The sequence below is a fragment of the Phaeodactylum tricornutum genome, chromosome 8 (assembly GCF_000150955.2).
Source record: "Phaeodactylum tricornutum CCAP 1055/1 chromosome 8, whole genome shotgun sequence".
Classification (NCBI taxonomy): Eukaryota; Bacillariophyta; class Bacillariophyceae; order Surirellales; family Neidiaceae; genus Phaeodactylum; species Phaeodactylum tricornutum.
In genome coordinates this window covers 321,171-342,510 of record NC_011676.1, presented here as the reverse complement: position 1 = coordinate 342,510, position 21,340 = coordinate 321,171, and the positions used below count along the sequence as shown (strand labels likewise).

At 48.5% G+C, this 21,340-nt stretch overlaps 6 protein-coding genes across 6 annotated transcripts; 1 reads left to right on the top strand and 5 right to left on the bottom strand.

Annotated features, from left to right (window-relative positions):
* Positions 1–465: 465 nt before the first annotated feature.
* PHATRDRAFT_35605 (predicted protein) lies at positions 466–1,221 on the bottom strand (the record flags this gene model as incomplete). Its single annotated transcript, XM_002179983.1, has 1 exon — positions 466–1,221. One exon carries the CDS (start codon positions 1,219–1,221, stop codon positions 466–468), a length of 756 nt encoding a protein of 251 aa, XP_002180019.1.
* A 653-nt stretch (positions 1,222–1,874) lies between these two features.
* PHATRDRAFT_8469 (predicted protein) lies at positions 1,875–2,190 on the top strand (the record flags this gene model as incomplete). Its single annotated transcript, XM_002180181.1, has 2 exons — positions 1,875–1,975; positions 2,109–2,190. Coding segments are annotated over 2 exons (183 nt in total), but the record flags the coding sequence as incomplete, so codon positions are not given.
* Positions 2,191–2,947: 757 nt separating this feature from the next.
* On the bottom strand, positions 2,948–3,541 carry PHATRDRAFT_35603 (predicted protein; the record flags this gene model as incomplete). The annotated part of the gene is made up of 1 exon (XM_002179982.1): positions 2,948–3,541. The coding sequence occupies one exon, from the start codon at positions 3,539–3,541 to the stop codon at positions 2,948–2,950; it is 594 nt and encodes a 197-aa protein (XP_002180018.1).
* Positions 3,542–4,658: 1,117 nt separating this feature from the next.
* Positions 4,659–5,189, bottom strand: PHATRDRAFT_12262 (predicted protein; the record flags this gene model as incomplete). Its single annotated transcript, XM_002179981.1, has 1 exon — positions 4,659–5,189. A coding segment is annotated over one exon (531 nt), but the record flags the coding sequence as incomplete, so codon positions are not given.
* Positions 5,190–6,862: 1,673 nt separating this feature from the next.
* PHATRDRAFT_45803 (predicted protein) lies at positions 6,863–11,089 on the bottom strand (the record flags this gene model as incomplete). The annotated part of the gene is made up of 1 exon (XM_002179980.1): positions 6,863–11,089. One exon carries the CDS (start codon positions 11,087–11,089, stop codon positions 6,917–6,919), a length of 4,173 nt encoding a protein of 1,390 aa, XP_002180016.1. The 3' UTR covers positions 6,863–6,916.
* Positions 11,090–12,132: 1,043 nt separating this feature from the next.
* PHATRDRAFT_45802 (predicted protein) lies at positions 12,133–20,816 on the bottom strand (the record flags this gene model as incomplete). The annotated part of the gene is made up of 7 exons (XM_002179979.1): positions 12,133–12,651; positions 12,744–15,035; positions 15,104–18,481; positions 18,550–18,671; positions 18,737–19,124; positions 19,211–20,261; positions 20,711–20,816. 7 exons carry the CDS (start codon positions 20,814–20,816, stop codon positions 12,645–12,647), a joined length of 7,344 nt encoding a protein of 2,447 aa, XP_002180015.1. The 3' UTR covers positions 12,133–12,644.
* Between the last annotated feature and the right edge of the window lie 524 nt (positions 20,817–21,340).

The window sequence follows — 21,340 nt, the reverse complement described above, 5'->3', positions numbered from 1 at the left end:
TCTTGTTCATTGCCAAGTTTTGACCTACGTGTCCTAGTTTTATTCTATCTATACTTCCGTTAACTGTAAATGACCCATTGTTGGTTATGGGGGAGACCTGATTTTGAATTGCTTCAGGTTTGGCGTTTTAGAAACACTGCAAACTCTAGAATTTTAGAAATAGAAAATTCGGAAAAAAGGATAAAACTGGTACACTGGGTGTACTACCTTATGATGAAGCATCAACCAGTTCAAAAGATTCATATAAAAGCACGCAAGTGCTCGCCTTTGATCAGCACACTTCATTTCACACTGAGCTTCGGCGCAGGTTGGGATGATAGATATTAAAGCTCCAAAGATACCTTGGTGCCAAGTACACCGTTGTAGATTTCATCGAAACGCGCATTCGCAAACCATACGCTATTAGATTTTTCATACAAGAAGATGTATCCATTTCTCTCCATGATAGTCCGAATTGCCAGGTCTTTAATTGGATTGTACCGCTGACGCTCGATAAATACAATTCCGAAGCCCACTTTGGTGAAGTCCAGGCCTTGCAAAGCCATGAACTCCGAGCCCTCTGAAAAAGTCGAAAAAGGCTGGTTCGCCAACGTTCTTTGTGATGATTTCCTTCAAAGGTATGCAATCAATCTCTTCGGTGTCGGCGATCGTGATATTGGACCACCATTTTTCTCTAAATTCGAGGGCCGTAAATTCCCACACTCCTGAAACGGCTGGCTGCTTGAGCTTCGAATAGTAGTGTATCTTCTTGGCTTGATCGCATACCGCCGCATTGACGACGGCTAATTCGTTAGGCCGATTCTTTACCAATTGGTGGTAGCTTTCTGGAGTCAGCTCAACAAGAAGACCCTTCCAGTCCATAGCTTTGTGGAAAGAATACGAATTGCTGTACAGTCGACCGTCCAGAGCACCCATTTCCATATAGGTACCACCGCAGAGACCATTGAAAAAAGACAGCAAATGTCGATCTTCTTCATATTGCGACTTGAGGATTTTCTTTTGGCTCAAACTCGAGATATTTTGGAGAGCACACGGACGAGCTCCAGTCCGGAACATAGTTGGTGGAGGATTGGCATTGGACAGATAAGGATCTGATAACGTATCAAAGTCTTCTCCAATTGCCAAGGGTGTGTTGATAGTAGACATTATGATACTGATGGTCATTAGCACGCAGACAAGGACAACAATAAAGGCAAGTTTTGCGAACCGAAAAAAAGCCATTGTGATGAATCCTGTTTGCTCAAGAATATATTGTAAGATACACAAAGAGCTGTAACCGTAATGCAAAAGGGGAAGCCTCTGATTAATGAGGATCAAAATTTCAAACTACTCATTATTTGTCGGTCGGAGCGGCCTTTGTTTGGGATAACCACACGCAGTCTCCATTTTTTGAAGAGCGTTACTTATGTCAGCCATGAACAATATAGAGCTTCAAACTGGTTACCGCCCACTTAGGCTCTGCATAAACAATTAGATGGCACGTTTGCAAAGTAAGAAATTTCATTGGATTGCAACGGAGTAGTAAATATTTTGAGTGTCAATGTTTTCCCTTTAATATCCTTCTCGGTTTTTGTCACAACCTTGGCACGGTAGATCCGGGTCTACTTGTCTGAATGAATCACAGAAATGAACCGGCCGATCCAAAAAGGAATCGCCTTCGGACCTCTGCGTGTTAATGTAATTTCTTAGGAGCGTATATTTTTCTGATGGAAGCAGCTACTCCTTCACGAAAGCGAAGTCGACCGCAACGAGCATGTTCGCTGCTTTGTGTTGGATCTTGTCGGCCACGGGCATTTCGGTGTTTGCTGTGGCTAAGTATTTACGTTATGGCAAGCTGTACAGCTAAGCAACCAATATATCCCAAAGCAGCTTTGTATGAAACACTCGGTGTACGCAAGACATGCTCGGAATCGGAACTCAAAAAAGCGTACCGAAAACAATGTCTGAAGTATCATCCCGATAAAGGAGGGGATGAGTAAGTTTGTGAAGGATGAGCGAGATTGTCGCGGTGACTTCAATGGTTGGTTTGCGCACTTTTAAAAGCTGATTCCCTGCACTTGGAGTTGTACGACTGTATTTTCTCACAGTAAATTTATGGTACTTTTTAGAGACAAGTTCAAGGAAATTCAAAAGGCGTACGAGACGCTGTCAGATCCCGAAAAACGGCAGATATATGATAAGTTCGGAGACGATGGTGTGAACTTGAGAGCAAGCAACAAAAATTTTGGTGGGGCTTCAGAAACCTCATTTGCAGGTGGGGGCACGGTTCCGCCAGATTTTGCCGGCATGTTTAATGGCGGTGGTTTTGATACAAGTGCGTTCTTTGGAAGTTCCGCCGGTAGAAGCTCGAGCGGTATGAATATTGATTTATCCGAGCTGCTCCGTGAAATGATGGGTACCGGACAAGGTGCTGCTGGTGCTCGCACGGACTACGGACCACGGCCGTCATCGCCTCAATCGTACACGCGTCCATTGAAATGCTCTTTAGAAGAACTCTACAATGGGACTACAAAGAGACTCAAAGTAAAATTTGGGAACGGCTTATCCAAAACGTATACTGTAACTGTTAAGGCTGGGTGGAAGACGAACACAAAGATCACCTTCCCGGCCATCCCGCCATATCCCGGTATCACGTTTGTGTTGCAAGAAAAGCACCATACCACGCTGCAGCGGACTGGCGACGATTTGGTATTTCGACAACGTCTACCTCTTGTTAATTCCCCGCATCTTCCCTTTCAGTTGAACGTAACTTTACCCGATGGTGAGGTGTGGGCCCGCACCGTTCCGCCCAACTCGACGTTGCTACGACCGGGCCAACAGCTAACTGTACCAAACAAGGGGATGCGGATCAAAAATGGAACTGATCGAGGATCGTTGATCATTCAATTTTATAGATGAGTAGAAGCAAAAGTCTTCCAGGTGCGACGATCTGGAACTCAAAATACTTTTACTTGGCCCAAGGCGGTGGTAAAGCAATCTTCACAGCCGTCCAGGTGTCAATCGTGGCATGTAGGACACAGACTAGCAAAATATCGTCGTACATCTCGTACAAATACAGCCACATGACTGACATGGCAATAAGAGCCGGCAGCCCATGGATGAGAAAGGGCTTAGCGTCAGTCTGGATATGGAGCGGAAAGGCTAGTGGAAGCCAAAAAAGTACATGAATTAGACCAGCATAGACGACGAAGGTAAAAAAACCGAAGATATCAGCCATTTTTGGGGTACAGATTGTCGTAGAGTAAAGGTTACTTGTGGGGCACCACAAGGAAAATAAAAAGGATTTCCCAAAAATGTAGGATCCAAAAAATAGCATCGTCTCTGATGTTCCGTTGGCAAGTCCAAATAGTACGCTAGACCCCAAGTTTGCGTTTCGATTCATGGGCGTATAGCGGACGTTCAGGTGCATTTGGAGCACCAAAGTTACCAACAATGAGGCAATGGTTCGTAGGGTAGGAAGAGGCGAACTTCCGAAGTAGAGTTTGCCTAAATCGCCGCTACGAACGCCAACAAGCCACCCCATAATCCAGTAAATTGTCATATAAAGCCAGCCTTTTCTGTTCGACGATTGGTACAACGTGGCTTGCCTTTGGTTAAATCTCCTCTTGGTGTATTTTTCTGACAACATGGCGTTAGACGAAGTTGATTCGTTTGACGATGGGAAGGAATGAGTCACCAAACCATAGATTGGCGACGAACAATTTGGGAACTTCAGAAAAGCAATCTCGTATCAGGATTTTAGATAGGGAAGAAAAATGGAAAACGCCGGAATGGATGTACTTGCCTGCCAAGCGGTTCTCAGCAACAACGCAACCTTCTCGACATACACACGGCCTTTCCATGCCTTTCCCAAATAGTTTGGCATGGGGTCATTTCCTGTTAATATTCCACATCAATCCCGGAACGCCAGATGCCTTCGCCTGCTCACGTTCGAAATGGTGTGTTCCGTTGGGTTCCGCCGCGACAGTTTGGAAAAGGTTCGCTTACTGTTAGGCCCTGACACCACGTGTAATTTTTTTCTGTTGCGAAGCTTTTTCACGTTCAATCCCACTGTAAATCGCTAGCTAGCGCCTACTGGACAAAAACGTGATACTCAAATCAACAAAAAAGGAAAATCAAGCTTACGAACTAGCTAGGACGGGGTAACAGAGGAGTCTTCAACAAAATTGTAGCGATGGAAGGTTTCGATCCTTCGACCTTTGAGTTATGAGCCCAACACGCTTCCGCTGCGCCACATCGCTTTCCTCGATCTTCTCCGGTAATGGCAACCAAGATGGATAACAATATGTGCAAAATAGAAGTATATATATAACTTTTGTACAAGTTTGTATGGTACATAATAGAATGTATAACTTCATTAATGTTAGATACGGACACCGTCAATGCTTGTTGGGCTATGCACAATTTACGTTGCCAATCTGTACTATCCTGTTTGAATAAAAGTCGGCAGTGTCCTTTTTACTACGGATAAATTTGGATGGAGCACCAAAGACAAAGAAAACGCATCCCAAAACTTCAAGAATAACGAAGGCCACGGGTAAGGAAACAATGACCGCTAGTTTCCCTCACTGCAAGGCTGTACCTCCGTCTTTCCTTGTTTCCACTATCACAGCAGCAATATCTGGTAAGCGATCTATCGTTTCCGGTGGATACCACGCCGACAGGAGCGCCGTCCAAGCAATACTCGTGACCAACACGACGTTGAGTTGATGCCGTACCGGGGTAAATTGAAAGTTGACGAGTTGAATCGGAATCCAAAATTTCCACTGCGCCAGTTGCGTTTCCCATAAAACGTTGGCAATCCGATCGTAGATCTGGGACGCATTTTGTCCCTGCATAGCGCCCATGGCGCCGTGGTAGAGGGAATTGGAAAACCAGCTCCAGTAGACGAACTGCTCCATAAACGCTTTGAATATGGGAATGGCGAGCCCCTGTACTTTGAGGCGGATAGTCATCCATTCCAGAAAGTTAAAGTGCAAGTGAGAGAGTGGTGCGTGTATGGCGAATCCAAAAAAGGCGGCCCGTGTCGTGCGGGGCCAATCGTAGGTAAAGGCAGTGACTCCATCAACACTGTCTTTTCCGGCGGACAGGAAGGGAACGATTTGCGCCACGGCATCGCCAATCCCCCAAAGAAGACTCCCAGTAAACATTTTGGTTACCACCGGACGAGCGTGCAAGTGAGACTCGTACCAAGCGACGAACGAGGCATTTCGCCGCGAGGAGTTCGGCAAGGACGGGCTCGGTGTGCTGTTACTGCTGGCCTTGGGACGCAATGGATTGTTGAGACCCCGAAAGTGCTGGGTCCAAATGGACCGGGTAGCGATCGGCTTTAGCATTCGTGTGGTAATCTGGGACGCTTGGAAAGATGCCGTTCGGTCTGAAGCCGCCGTCAAGGCAAGGCCGGTACCGCTCGCCAAGCCAGAAAGCATTCTCACCGTCGGCACCACGGTGCTCGGGATGCCGAGACGGGATACGCACGCCAGCATTAGCAGCTGAAGAATGAAATAGTTAGTGTCTTACCGACTGTGAACGAGACAACCATTCAATGACACTCGCGAATAATGAAGATCTTTGGGCAAAAGATTGAAAAAAAGGAAAGGGATTAAAACAACTGAAAAGGTAAGTCGTTTCCCAAAATTCCGACGGCTTTTTGGGAGCAATTTCTATAATTCAATCCGGATATAGAAAAGTTCCGTCTGCACACACACCTAGAGAGGTATTTATCGCATTTTTTTGGATTTCGTAAAAGAGTACACGACTGGAAAGAATGCGGCAGTGGGCGCTGACCGAACGTTTGTCTCGTTTTCGCCTTTTTCGCCGCATGTTAGTTAGCGCTGCAGTATGGCCCAGACCATGGAGAAAGACTCCATCGAAACGATCGACTGGCTAGACTAGTGAAATCCGCTTGAGCGGCCCACGATACATCAAAGTGCACCTAATTTCGAAACAGAATGCCTCGGCTCGGAGGAACCGCAATGGCGTACTCTCCGTATCCCAGTCACTCACGATTTCGTGTTTGGGAGATTCTGGGGGTATGCTTTGTTGGACTCCTGTTGTACAATACACTTTTCCACGTACGTCACATTTTGCGGCCTGTTTTCTTCTCTCATTGAAGACAACGTGGTGTACAATCACTATTAAAGTGGGCAACGATGTGTTTTTCATTTCTCAAGTACACTTTGTTTGCTCTCGGATTGCTGTACACCGGCTTTTCTGCTGACAATAGGACTACCGCGGAGACGCCATGGGACAACTGGCAGCCACTGGAAAGACACCGGAAGAAATCTCCCGTTACATTCCTCCAACGGCCACGGAACGTCGGCAACGTCTGCGAGATTCCTCGACGGAACTGCAGTTGCTGCACGAGGAAGTGGCCAATTTGCGCCGGGACGTCACGGCTCTCCAAAACACCGTGCGGCTGTTCCAGACCAACGAAACGCAACGATACGACGAAGATGAAGATGAAGCTCGTTTGGAAATGAGTGCAAAGGGAAGACTATTGCCTTTGTCGGAGGGGGAAGGAAAAAAGACTAGCGATTGATACCTTCGAGTTGTAGTTGTTCTTTGATGACATTCCTGTCGGGGATAAATGGCGGTGCGCAATATTTTTGCGATTGACAAAAAGTCATAGCTCTGCAGTGACACAGCGCGCTCGCCTGGCGCATCACAGCAAACGGCGCTTGGTTTTGGTCGGAACAGTTACTTTTTCCGAGGTTTACGAGTGTGGGAGAAATCCCTAACCTGTAAGTTCCTATTGACTGTGAATACTTTCTAATTACAATTGTACAATTATATGGAACAAGTATCATAGGTGCACATTTCGCAGCCTTCAAGGTCTACGAATGCAACAAGTACAGGTATTGATTTTTCGTTTGACACTCTATGTGCTTAGATCTGAGTCGAAGCCATGATGCTTTCAAAGGCAATCATTTGAGTCGTTTGTCCGGGGGAGTGTAATGGAGGCCACAGGTTGACTCGCGAAAACCCACTCGTGAGCCAGAGTCGATGTGTCAGTCCGCTCGTCGCCAAATTTACGTTTCAATTTCCTGGGATACTGGACTGTAGACCGTGCCGTGTCTAACGAAACTGTGTGATTTGTGGCTACTTGAATAGAACGCTCTACTGGTTCCATTTCGAGACCCTTTGATTTGTGGACTGAAGTTGATTCTCGACTGCTTGCAGCACCCTCAACTTTATTCTCGTCAGCTTGGGATTCGGTGTTGGCTTTACCACTTTCGAAAACACGTGCATTCGACCTCCTGCGAGTGAAAATAGAGTGGGGTACCACCGTCATTTCTTTGGTAACTGGTGAAAAGGGGTCCTTTTGTCCAAACTGAAGATCACTGTTGTCTTGGGCGAAAAGTTCGGTAGCTGAGTTCAAGGCAGCAGATGGTGCAGCGTCGGGTAGTACTTGATTCCATGAAGGAGTTTCGGAAAGCTGGTTGATGGCGGAAGGCTTCAGATTTTCTGTAATCACCGCGGACATGCTCTCATTTGATTCACTGACAGATCCGAGCGCTGGCTTCTGCATTGACTCCTTGAACACTTTAGTGCTGTTCCGGCCTGTAACTGGTTCCGCAGCCGCAACGTGTGCCGAACCACCTCGGTACCTTCGACTGCGTCGAACAACACCGCGATTGGGTTTAGAATAAATGTCATGTCTACATTTTTCCTGTTGCATGTTTGATCTGCTGTCCAAGCTTTGGTACTGCCATACTACATCGCTATAGTCGCGTACAAATGAATGAAGGGATACAGAAGCGGCGGAGTCTGGGAGATAGTGTGCACCTCTTTCACTCGTCTCGGCAGTTGACTGCCAACCTTCTCTACGAATGGGGTGTTTCTGACCTGCGGGACTATTTTGTATGGGAAATTCGATTTCGGCGGTGGGTGGCTCGTCTTTTACTCTCAAGCCGGCAAAGCAACATTCGGGTCGTCCATCAGAGCAACTACTATCTGGAGGCAGCGTTGAGCAGTAAGTGAAAGCTCCTTCGGCTGAGGACTCGCCACGTCCTTTCGTCTCGGTCGTTACGACAGGCACAGCATTTAATCTCGCTTCACTATCTTGGGGGGTAGCCGGCGACTTGTGTGCCTCTATTGAGTCTCGTTTGGCGAATGAATCAAGAAAAAAGCGGTCATTGAAGCAATCCTCTCCCGGCGAGTTCGCTGCACACTCACATCCTCGCCGTTGTTGCTTACTTTTGTCAGGAGTTGGGATGTTTATTTGAGCTGAAGCTTGGTATGGCGGTAGTGGCAGGGACAATGTGCGCTGCCTGCTGTTTTCTGGAGAGACAACGTCGCATTTTGACGCGGATGTATCTAGGGGTGTTTGAGCCAACCCATCGTCAAGCTTCGACACAGCGTCAAAATTCCGCTTTCGCCCAATCCATTGAGTGGCGCTAAAATCTGCTTCTGCGCATGTCGATTTTTCCGGAGGACAGCTTACTGCAAATACCGCAATGGTGCAATCTCCATCGTTCACGGACGAACGTTTGGACTCAAGCGGTGAAGCGGTAAAATCTTGCTCGGGCGCCGTGTGCCTAAAGATACCTGCGTGCGGCGTCCTTTTGTCATTATCTGAAAACGGGCCTGCAAACCTGCTTGAACTTTTGTCGGAATGAAACCCTTCGTTCGAACCAGTTTGGACCGACGACCGTGGCTTGAATGAGAGATCGTTTCTCTGGTCAAGGTTGTCAGGCTTAGTTCGCACAGGCGAATATGACGATTTGCCGAGTACTACTTCTTTACCATACGCTTTAAAAGCCGCCTGTACTCCTGCTTGCGGTTCTATCGCATTTCCTTGAGTTGATTTCACTTCCAACACACCATTCGGCTGGCTTGCACTTGAACAGTCAGCTTGGGCCAACTCCTGAAGAGGGTAATTCCTTGACCCTTCGTCAGAGTCTGGTGTGTCGATCATCATTCCACTAGCGGCACTTTCGATTGCGTTAGATGCGTACATCGTCAAAGGGGGGACAGTTGATTGAAACGACGTTGAGTGCTCAACATTGAATGCTTGAAGAGATGTGGGCTCGACCAGCCTTTCATCTATGTCGCCTGACTCTGCGGTGGGTGCTGAAAACGGCAGGCTATCGATTGCCAACGCTTCAGAGGCTTTCGATTGACTCTGAACAGAAACTTTTTCTTTGGAGACGAGGCGTGAAAAAGGAATACATTGGAAAGCTTCGACATCGTGGATACTTTCCGCGCCCCGCCTATCTGATTGTTCTTGATATGGTTCTGAGGATTTTGCAATTGTATCCTCATTGCTTGATTTTTCGACTTCTTTTGAAGACTTGTTGGCTCTTTCGCTACTCCTAGGGCAACATCTCGAAGTATTCGGTTGGAAAGATGACAATCTACGTTGGGTTGCGGTGTGCGATGTTGTTTCTGGTTCGGCAGCATCATCAAAAAGCTTTTTGCCGTTCATTACATTGCTACGTGTGGTCGAGCAAACACCACTCATCTCTCTCTCAGGCTCGACGATTCTTTCTTCCTTGGATTCCTCAAGCCATGACAGAGTTTCTTCTGTGGCCTTGCTGTCTACTGGCCGTTTGCATCTCGTGGGTGAATTTTTGTTTTGAAGTGGCGACGTCATTGGCATGCGTTCCGGTATGTGCGTACCTGGTGGCGTGTCGCTTGCAACGCAAACAATGGATTGTACCGGAGCCGTATTCTGACTCGCATCCCGTTCTCTCCAAAATTCCATTTGCTGGTCAAAAGTCAATCGCGGTGATGCTCGTGAAAGTCCCTGTCGTCGCATACGGGGCGGCGGCGAAAGCATCTCATTATCGCTGGATGATACTGACTCGCTATTTTGGACATCAGAAGGGGGCAAACCAAAAGTGCCATTTCGACTATCTTGATCGGAACTTGACATGTTGGAGACGGAGTCAGAGGATCGATGACCCCCTTTGTCGTCGTTGCTATTGTCTACAACGTCGCTTCCATTCTTGCTGGATTTTGTTTCCTCCGTGTATGACACATCTTCTGCACCAATATAGGTATCGTTGTCGCCAACACTCAAGGTGTCCTCAAGCTGACCATCATTGCGGTGCGCTACGTCATCCACATCGGACAGTGAAAGCGACAAACCGAGCTGGACTCTGTTTCGGGGGGCGTTGGTATGAGCCGCGCCAGTCGTAATTGGCCTGGCCGTTGCAGTGGCCCAAACCAACAATGATAACACACAGCAAGCACCGCCGGCAAAAAACTGCCACCACGACGACGGTGTTAATAATTTTGCTTGAGTATCATTGTTCTGTAGTACGTTGGGAGCAGGTGGAGCATTGCTTCGCTGCTCAAAGTTTGACGTTGAGAATGTGGCAATCGTTGCGTTCTGCTTAGGTTCCGATGATGCGTGCAGCGGCTCGTGATCTCGAAGGATGTATTCTGACGTGCCTTGCAAAAGACCAACTCGAACTATCCCCGCGAGAGGATTCGCACCGAGGCTTTGTTCGATGGAATGAGGACGGTGCGTTTGTGATGGAATTTGCGCAATGCGACGCGCTAGCAGACGGCGCTGGTACCAGTCGTTGTTGTTGCCCAATGTTGTTGGTGGTTGATGTTGGTATTCGTGAAGATAAGGGCGCTGCTCTTCCCAGAGTAGGACTAGATATGTACGTGGGTAAGCCGGATCAGATTCTCTGTTTTGAATGGGCAATCTCCAAGACAATGTCGCATTGCCCCAGTATAATGATGAAGTTGTGGGTATATTCGTTGCAGTGGCAGGGGAGTTTGGGCTGGTAGGAATGTAAGAAAAGCTCAAGTCGATGATGCGTTCGTCCAAAAATAGGGCATCATCCGGCAGTGTCGGTGAATCTTTCCCCGAAAAGGCTTCCAGCGACAATCCCCACTGGCGATACTGACCCACCTCCGTTGGCAAGATACCCTGCGACATTTCTGGGGAGGATCCGCCAGAGCCTCCCTCGTGCTCGACGGTCAACCGCACCGCCACGGGAACGTGGAGTACGACGCTTTTACCGTGGTGATGTGGATGCGAATCCACCGCCTTTTGAGACACGACAGAATACGCGGTGGCTGTCGCCAGTAGGCCGAGGTGCAGTACCTGGAGTAGAGAGAACGGCATTGCTATCCTCGTCGATTTCACCGGGAAAAAAAAAGCTACTTTGAGGGTAGGAATATAAGCTGACCGTGAGCAAGGATTTTCTTTTTCTTGAGGTTGTACGAAGGTTTCTGGCTGACTGTGAATACGGCAAACCCGATGCAGGTTTGGCTTGTAGCCGGAAAAAATTGGATAGGACGGTTGGTGGCACCGGGTCCGAGATCGAAAATGATACCGAATTCGGTTGCCTTTTCGTCTGCGGCGGAACGAAAACGCCAATGATAATCCTTCGGCTACTTTCGACAATTTCCGGTCCTATTCTTTACACTGCGGATGGGGACGCTTCAGAGATGCCAATACCGATACCGTTAGTATTTACTATGTGCAATCACTATAATTCGCTCGGGATGAATCCGACTGGGGTATTCTCTTCGACTTTGGTGAGCCCGCCAAGTAATTACCGGTAGATAGGCTGGCAATGATCTCATCGATATGTTTTCGAGACGATTGGGTGACAGCCAGACAGACAGCTGATATCCAGGCTACGAAAAGAAGACAAAAACTCATTCCGCAACGTCTCTCGCTAGTTTTTGGTTCGTTTTCTTAGCTTGGCGACCGTAAGGTACTAAAATTAAGGTCTATATGTAACAAATGTAAATGAATATATAGATACGCCTCTTCGTGCTCCAATGGCGCAACCTAGCCTCGCCATTCGTAAAAGCCTTTAAAGTGCGATTCCTCCCGAACCACCGCCCACAGGATTTGGGCAAAAGTGTCGTACGTCTCAAACTTGGGCAGATACAAGCGTCGCGCGCACGTATTGGCTCGTGGCAAACAAGAAGGATCCTGCATGGGAAGAAACTCACCATTGGGCGATATAATGGGGACGACTTCAATACGTCCGGGAGTGGCAATTGGTATCGAAGTCACAAAGCTCAAAAACTGTCGACGCTGCTTAGGCTTGGCTTCTAACAGTGCCTGCACCAAAAACTGGATCGTCGGAGAACTTGGACCAAAGCGTCTTGACATTGCGGCTCCGCCTTCGCCTCCAATGGCTGCAACCGCTACCATCGCTTCCGCCGCACCCTTGCCGCCATCGAGTTTAAACAGTTTGCGGACAGTCGCATCGTTCCAGTTGTCCACATTGTCGCCAACACCGCATACATCACGTTGGAGTTCGTCCGCAGTGAAGACACGCAAATAGTCGGGATTGAAAAAATCATTGACGCCGTCTCGAAAAGCCATCGCTTGGGCTATAACACCCTCGTACAGAACAAACATTTTGGCCAAGTCAACCCACTCACGCACATTGCGGATAGTCACTGATTTCTGCGAGCCATTAGGACAAAGAGGGACGGCATCTTCACCTTGCGTAGGATCAAGGGGATCGACAAAGGTGCGGTCCTGAAAGTAGTCTTCAAACGAGCATTCGTACGATTTTCCCAACGCCTCTCGGGCAAAGTTTGGGTCTCGCCCGATCTCGTCGTATTGCTTTTCCAGATCAAGACGAGACAACGGAGGATCCATTCTGTCGACCCGATCCAATCGTTCGCAGATATGTGCCTCAGCTGCATATACCTCACCACCTAAAAACCCAGGACGGGGCAACTCACTTGAAGTGAGCAGCGTACACACAAACGAATTATCTTTCTCCGAAATCGTCGTATCATTACCGTACTGCACGAGTTTCAGAAAGGCTGAGCTCAACGGTAAGGGAAACATGAAACCGTCTCGAATTGCTGCAGCAAAAAGCCGACCAATGAAACGAAAACGACTTAGAACCTCGCGCATCTGGGGGTGATACTTTGGCAGTGGTCGAGGGTAGACACCGAGTCCGCTTCGTTTGTCGGATCGAGGGGTAGGGATAACAATTTGCCCCCCGCTATCCATATCCGGGATCCACAGCGGTAATTTAAGTGATTCCCGTTCTATTGCTGCGATGTCCCAAGTCTGCGTCTTAAGCAATGCATTGACTGGAACAGAACAGTTTGTGGCACAAAACACGCCAGCGACGGCGTCGCTAGACAACAAGGCTTCGGCCACGTCAGCGTAAAAACCTCGAGTTACTCCGGCCTCGTCCCCAGCAGCAGCATCAAAGCCGGATTCTCCCTCAAAACGGACTTCCAGTCTTCGACGGCAAATTGCCTCGTCGTTCGCGTACTTTTCCATGACCACCGTCGCATCGGCTAACAAAAAATCACGACGCACGGCTGCTTTCGCAACTTGAAGCGAGTGCTCTTGCCATTTTGCAGATCTAAAAGCAGCACGAACGCGGGCAGCAAGAGCTTCCTCCATGCCATAGAGTTCATCAGCTTGCAGCTGCAGGGCTGTTGGGTCTTCAGCGCCGCCAGAGAACGCTTCCCCCACAAGCTCTACAGCTCGACCTCGCAGAGCGGCCATTCGTTGTCGAAGCCGCCCTATATTCACTTTTGCCTCCTGCTGTTTCAATGTACCCCTCGATATGCCGAATGCAACTCGCTCCAAAAGCATGCGACGGGATGTATAGGAGAAAACACGAGGTGCGTAGAATGGAGCGAGAGTGCACCAATCAGGAAGCGCGCCACCGACAACGGAAATAGGGTCGTCTAGTTGATCTGAGAGCTTTTTGGACAACGTCGTGTTCGCCAAAGAAGAAAGGTCCGGATCGTCCTCCTCCAGCGGACCGGTTCTAATCCCAATAAAGCTCGCGAGAACACTAATCAAGTCCATGGTTTGGACACATGCATCACCCAAGCCAGCGCAAAGTCCCAAGCCCGGAGGGTCAGAGAAAGACTCGATAGATCCGGAGCTAGCATTTCGATGCCTCTTGGTAGACTCGCCTATCCAGGTTTCATCAACAAGGGAGTCTATTGCGGAAACTGTCGCTCCATGGCTAGCAAAGTGTTTTGATGTCAGTAACTCTTTGTCGAGAAAAGACGACGGAGACGCCTCAATTTCCTGGATAGAAAAGAAGAGCTTGCATTCTTGCTCAAGGGGCCATTCCTGCATAGCCGGGTGACGCTCGTGGATTTTTTGGAACGCAGCAATAATAGTAGTGTCATTTTCTCCCAAGTCGATTCCGGGGAGCTTCGTGTGGGGGCTAAATGTTACCTTGAGTCTTGTTGGAAGCTCAATTACCCGGCGTGACGATGCAATTTGGTATTCTGTGATGCCAATAATGCATTTCCAAATGACGAGCTCAGAAGGGGTCGTCTCGAACGTATTTGTCGTCTGAAGGCTGGAGTTCAATTCAATGGGACGCATCGAATCTACAAGCGACAACGCGGACCAATTCCTTTTTAAAGTGCCAACCACAGGACCAAAGCTTTGACTGTCATTTTCGATTCCAAAGTCAGTTCGTTGACGTGTAGACAAAAAAGGAAACGCCTGATTCAGCGCTTCCCGCCCGTCTATTGCGTTCCCAACCCTTCCGTGTGAGTAGGCATTGCCTACATCGGTCTTCGCTACACGAATCCGATGCGCACGAACACCACAGTACACAGCCCCTTCATCGGATACTAGTGTATACGATTCGTGAGGGTTCTTGTCTTTGTTATCCGATGAAACGAGCGTGAAAATCTTCCATTGTTCCCCTGAAATACAATTGCTCTCGACACGCTTGCCAATCGACCGTTTCAGATCTTTCGTATGATCGGATGAAATCTCGGTTTCATCGACAATCGTTCCTTCACAGATCTCGGGACTGAGCACCCTGGTGGCAAGCACGCAAGGTCTGTGAAGAATAAAGTATTCCCGAGCTGCCAGGACCAGTTTAATTTCGTCGCCATCATATTCGAACTCCAAGAGATCACTTAGATTGGCTTGATGCAATCGTAGCGAACAGCCAAGTGGTCCTTGCTTTGGCTTAGATGCATAGCGGACGCAATGAGCTCCAATGCGCTCATCGTACCCCACAATCTGTGCAATTTTCCAGTCTGTATTCGCTTCGCACACTGGTCTTTCAACAATTATCGCCTTATCCAAAGCAAGACTAAATGGAGGGACAATATGATCAGCACACTTGTACATTCAAATAATGCAAGCTGGGCAGATACTTACCGTGAAGAGAATGATGAATAGCGTGGATGGCGACACGGGTAGGTCCGCAGAACATGAAGCTCTAGATCCGCCATTGAAACAAGAGGCTCAGCGAACACGCCAATTTCGCAATCGCGCTCAAGATCAGTCCCTTCGAAATGCGATGGCAGTAGCGCTATCTCGATCGGCTTCTTAAGTCTCTGCAATTGGCTGCCAAAACCCGATTGGCCTGGCTTCTCGACGAAGCCAGGCACTATGGGAATGCTTTCGTGAAAAGTGATTGTTTGATGCAGTCTCCGTACAAGCTCCGATGCTTCAACGACGTCGGTAACCATAGCAGTACCCTCGTCGAGGTCTCGATCTCCATCGTTCCCCACATGCGCAACAGATCCAAAAAAAGTCTGCGCAAAGCATTCGCAGAACGTTCTATTTGGAGCTTTCTGCAACAGCGGTGTGTACTTGGTGGATAATGTTGAAGGGCATCCAATGAAACGCGCTCTTTTTGTGCGTCGATCTAGACTCGAACGGACAAAGGCGGCGTCATCTGAACAGCCCAGGCATGCAACGTGGAGAGCTGGCAAAATATGTACGAGAAATTGATGAAATGAGACTCCACCTGGAGCGTTGAGGATCTTTGCCAAGTCCTTAAGAGCGGTGACGTCCCTCTTGACTAGCCTCTCCGCCAAATTATCGATATCAGTGACTCTAACCTCATGCTTCTCAACCGTGGATTCTGTTGCACCCAGCAACCTGTGGCATGTGGATGCAAGATCTCTTATAGTTTGACATTTAACCAACCCGCTCTCTGCTTTATCCATACACTCGCCACAAGCGTCCCAATCACATTCTCTGCATCCGTGCATAGGCCTTCCTCTCTCAACCCCGTTCCCACACAAATCGCACCGAAACGAAGCGTGACGTGTAATGTGAAGAACGGCACAATGCCGCTTCGGGCAGAGAACCACAAAATTTGAATTATCCCTTGAAATGTTAGGCGTACTTTCGATGATTTCTTCGTGCTCAATACATTTTAATGACTGCGTCTGTTGCCTTGCAAGGATACTGTCAAGGCGCTTTGAAGCCAAAGTGTCGTGGAATACAACAAACTCATGCATGCCGTACAAACGTAGCTCTTGAGATGATCTCAAACCTGGGAGCCGTTCCAGCAGTGTGCATAAAAAGCTCAAGCCTGCCGCAATGTCCGCCGTGTCCTTACAGCAAAGAAAATCTTCAATCAATTGAAGAAATACAGTCAACCATCCTGAATCACCCATTAGCCAACGATGCAAGACTGCGAGGGGCACAGAGCCCAACAGACCATTTGGAGCGGAGGCCATTTCCGAGAAAGTGTCTTCTACTGAGAAGCGGCCACTCAGGTCTTCAGCATCGTTGTGCTCACTATCACGAAGGCTGCTTTCGCGAGTCTGAGCATGTTGGAGTGCTCGAAGAAGGACGTTTCCTGCCAAAAGGTCAGCAATAGATCTGCTACAAGTGATTAGACGGACGTTCTGATGCCGACGAGCAGACAAACAAACCATGACAAGGCGCCCTAAAAGGTTGGTAATAAAATCTCCACCGTCGGTTCTCATCTTTTCATTCATTTCTTCTTGGCGCCGCTTAGCATCACAGAGAACGCGACGAACCTCTGGTGAACAGATGTCCAAGTCAACGAAGCCTTCTGGAAAGGGATGATACCGCATCAGATATGCGAGAACCTGGGATTGCCCAGTTTCCGCTGCTCTTCGCATTTCCTCTACACCGACAAAGGCCCCACAAGATACGAGATGACCGAGCAATGGAGGTGAGCACCCAAGCACTATTGCTAAACGCAATATCGGGGTACCTTCTTCATCGACTAGGTATCTAGAGATTGTCGATGTCCGTTGTAGCGAAGCAGAATGACTCTTTTTGGCCTCTGCTTCTGTTTCAGCCTTAACCCATGCAAGATCGCCTGTAAGAAGCCCCTTTGATATCAGGTGACTGGCAAACAGACACTGACTGGCTCCACTTCCTTTCTCTGAAATTGGGTTTCCAGCGCTGGTCTCGCCTCGGCATCGAAGGACAGAATCCAGGAACATAGGTGAACACGACGCTTTACACGGTCGAGAGGCTTCCGCCACACCGCTATTATCTTCACCACCAGAGCAATTTGAATTTTCGAGTCGGTCGTGTTCATTACCTCTTGTTAAATTGGCAGCTAAATCCCAGGCGCCATCCTCTACATGTCTTGCGGGACCGAAGCCGAACGGCTGTAGATCACGTACCGAGCCAAAAGGGGGCGGAATTTGACCCATTGCCAGTTCTCGAGCCATGCTCTGATTGCCTTGCTCCAGCATCTCGCTCAAGTAGCTCGGGTTGCTTCCGCGAGCTCTAGACATTAGTGACAGCAAAACGTTCCTTCTCTGCTGGAGCGAAACACTAAGTCTTGGTCCATCGTGACTGTCTTCTTGTTGTATAGGCGCGTTTAAATGTATCTGCCCAAACTGATCCGGGGTTATGTGCGACGAATGGCTTCGGAAAGAATCTGATTTTCTCGAATCACCACTCAGTTTAGCAAGCGAATTGGCTGTGTCGATATGGGGTTCCTTGAAAAATTGGTTAGCCAAGTACATCACCAGACATCCCACAGCAGAAATACGCTCTGCCAGGTCCTCCCTTGGTTCAAGACTATTCATTTGCCGTTCGGCGGAATCGATTGCTTTTAGAAGGGCATCTGGAAGACCGTTCGAAAAAAGGCTAGACAGAGTCTCTGAGCTCCTCTTGCACTCTCTTAAAACAGCCTCGATCGCAGGCTTTTCCAAACGAGCCAACCCAGCAATTTCTGCATGAGCCTTACCACTTATCGTTGCATTATTAGTGAAGCAAGAATCCTGCTCACCACAGCAGGAATCTACCTCATAGGTGAGCACTGAAGTGTCTTGGAATTTAGACTCCGCGATTGACCAGTCACCGTACATGAGTTTTGATGAACGAATTTTTCTGACACAAGTTGCTCCTGATGGATCCGTTGGGTTTGTGCCAACAGACTCTCCAAATCTCCTTTCTACAAACTCAACGGTCACCGATCCTGGGTCAGCTCTTAGCGAAGTCCACGTTGAGAGTCCCAAGGGTGTGTCTCCTGCAATGCGGGCAAAAGGTTTCTCCAGTGCACTAGATGGTAAAAACTTTTCGTTTTTTACTGACTTTTTGGGTATGACAAAGTCACCTACCTCACAAAATGAAGGATCAATCGGCTTACCCGATAACGATTCTAATGTCAGAAGGTCGTAGCCGTGTGATCGAAAAATTCGGCGAAGAAACCATACAGCCGGCGACTCGACGAGTCCTGATCGCTCCGACACAATTGCTTTTGGAGGGTACCACCACCTTCGGCCATTGTGCAAAACCCGTATCGAGCGCCTTAACAAACTCAAAAGGTCAGCTTCTAATCGACAGGAACTTTCCAGCAAACACAGAAAGTTTCTTACCGGCATCCATTAAGCCCCTCCTGTACTTGGACAACTATTCCTCTCTCGCCAGGACGAAGTGGTCCGCCAGGTTCATCGAGATATTTTTCGAAATCCTCAACAAGTTGGACTTTATCTCCAATCTGTTCCAAAAGGTGGTCAGACGACTTTTTGGGTGCGAGAAATATACGCTTCCACATAAACTTACTTGGCAAAAAGCGTCGCTCCTTTCTTTGAAAGAAAATACCGATGGAGCTACCACGTAATCTTCGGCAACAACCTTTTCCACTAGCTCAAAAAAATCTTGAAAGACTACCTTACGGTTCGTGTAACGAGGACCCATAAGGGAATCAAGATTAGCAAGCCGTAACCCACACCTGTACCAAAGACGAGCCGCTGCCGTATATTCCAGACCAAGCCCTGTTTCCTCCATCCCATGGTCGTTTGCGTTATACCTTTCGTACATGGAAAATATAGATTTCAAAATGTTTACCACCTTTTCTGAGAGCCTTCTTTCGTCGAAGAGTATCAATCTCCGAGCCTTTAGCTCAGCACGAATATTTTCCTCCTTTAAAAGGACTTTATTTTGCCAATCACTAGAAACGTTTTGTAGTCTTTCCACAATCTGTGAGAACAATTGTATCAGGAAGAACATTCAAAATTGTCCGCGCAACAAACTTACAGTGGTAGAGGATCTCCACCCATTCCGGTTATGGCCACCGTCACACCGCAATTGAACGGGACAGCAACAGGAAAGAGGTTTCCACCTCGCGGTAAGTTTGTGACAAGTGTCCCAAGAGGTACTTTGTTCCGCCAGTATGTCAGCGTTCGGGAGTCCAAATCGCAAATGACAGTAACAACATCACGGGAACCGAACAAAACGTTTGCGGCATTCATTGAAGCTTCTTGAGGTCCAAGCTGAACGGAATAGTTGCTCGTCGCCAACCTTCGACTGCCTCGACGCGATTGACCGTAGCGGGATCCCTCGTACTTTTTACCACTATCTTCCATCCCCCAAAAGTACGGTGTGTGATGCAATGCTTTGGACTCACCGTAAGAGGTAAAAGCGGGTGTTGTTACGCCGACCAAATGGCAGCCACCCATATTTCCTCCGGCCTCACAGTGTGGATGGTCAAATGCCACCCGAAAGCCAAAGGATCGTTTTGGCTCTGTACTAGATTCTGTGTCTGTACCGAATGTTTCTCGATAAGGCAGGGGATTGGAGGTACGGATAGCAAGACCTTCGCCAACGCCATCAGGCAAATGAGCTACGTTCCGGTGCTCGTCCTCCACCACCTCAATACCATTTCCGGCTCTGGCACGTGGTGCCATCTGAGCTAAAGTGGCCCATTGAGGTTGGTACTTTGGAGCATTCTCTGTGGCAATGCGCATCAAGTCCTCTGGATTTACTGGTGGAGCATCTCGATCGGAAGAAAATGCCCTACTGGCTTCCAAAAAGCGCTGTCGACTGGAGTTGTCGAAAGCACCTGCATCGGCTTCCAATCGACTACGCGCAGCCAACCCCGATATATCCATAGCGAGCGATTCCATTGCGTTCTCTTGGTCGTCTCCGGCCCTATCCACTGCGCCGTCCACGACGCTTTCCCATAAATCGTCTTCTTCGTTTCCCGTATCACTATCCATGATTCCGCGACGAACACCGCCGAGTCCGCGAGCAAACCATCCAGCCCGTGCTGCGAAGGCTGCTCCGCCACGCGGTAGACCAGTAGGTCCTGTAAGAAGCAAACAAACAGACGGTTTTGAGCAAAATATAAATCTGCAACAAAAATGCGAGTCTCAAAAAGTCGGACTGAATAGGTACATAATGTTGCTTGCCACACAATTTCGTAGAACCTTTCCTAAACGAATCGATACTTAGTCCCCGACGTGGGAGAGACATCACAGAAATGTCAATAAGTAAACTCCAGACTCCAACATGCGAAAAGGATGCTCAACGAAGTGTCGATGAGCTACCATGACGGAATCAAAAGCAGAGCAAGCCTTTCGAGCACGAGCACCGGCCACAGGTAACGACAGTGAAAGTACTAGATCTGTAGCCTTGTTCGTATGGGCGGCTCTTTCGAGTTACGGGAACCCAAAGGCTTCAAAAGTTCTTTCATGCTCGTACAATTCTACGGCAATCAGTAGACTCCGGATCGCATGTTCCGCGACGCAAACCTACCTCCAGAGTTGTTGGATGTTCCACAGATTGAGCAGGCCGTGATCGCAGCTTGATTCGTATTGCACCCACATGCCTCGCAGGTCCAGCGTCTCCCTTCCCCCTCCATGATAGAGGATGGCAGTGGTACGGTGAGAGGCTGAAAAATATGTTTCTTTTTTTTTACACGAGGCCTTTCGCGTCGGCTCTACGATTGCTGCGCGATCCGTCGTGCTTCGTGATGTGCGACTTCTCCGCGAAGCTTCGCGCAAAAACCAGCGAATCACGGGTCTCTCGGAAGATGCAGTCCCGTAATGTGAGTCGCCCAAAATGTCTGTCCTTTCGCACGTTCCTAACTCTTACGACAGAAAAGAGCTAGAGAGAGCAACTGTCGGATAAAACATTTAACCGAAATACGAAAGCTGTGACATAGACTATAATTCAAATTTGGAGGAGACCCGATGACATGCAACAAGAGCGGCGAACCCGTCCGCACAGGCTGCCAGCAAAAACGGACCATGGCGGGGACGAATTCATCCCCCTCTTTGGCTTCATGTGATTCCGAGAAGCGACCACCACCAACATTCCCCAGTATACCTCGTATGCTATCTCGGGACAAAGAAAACGGGCATAACGTGAGCCCGAATTCTTCGC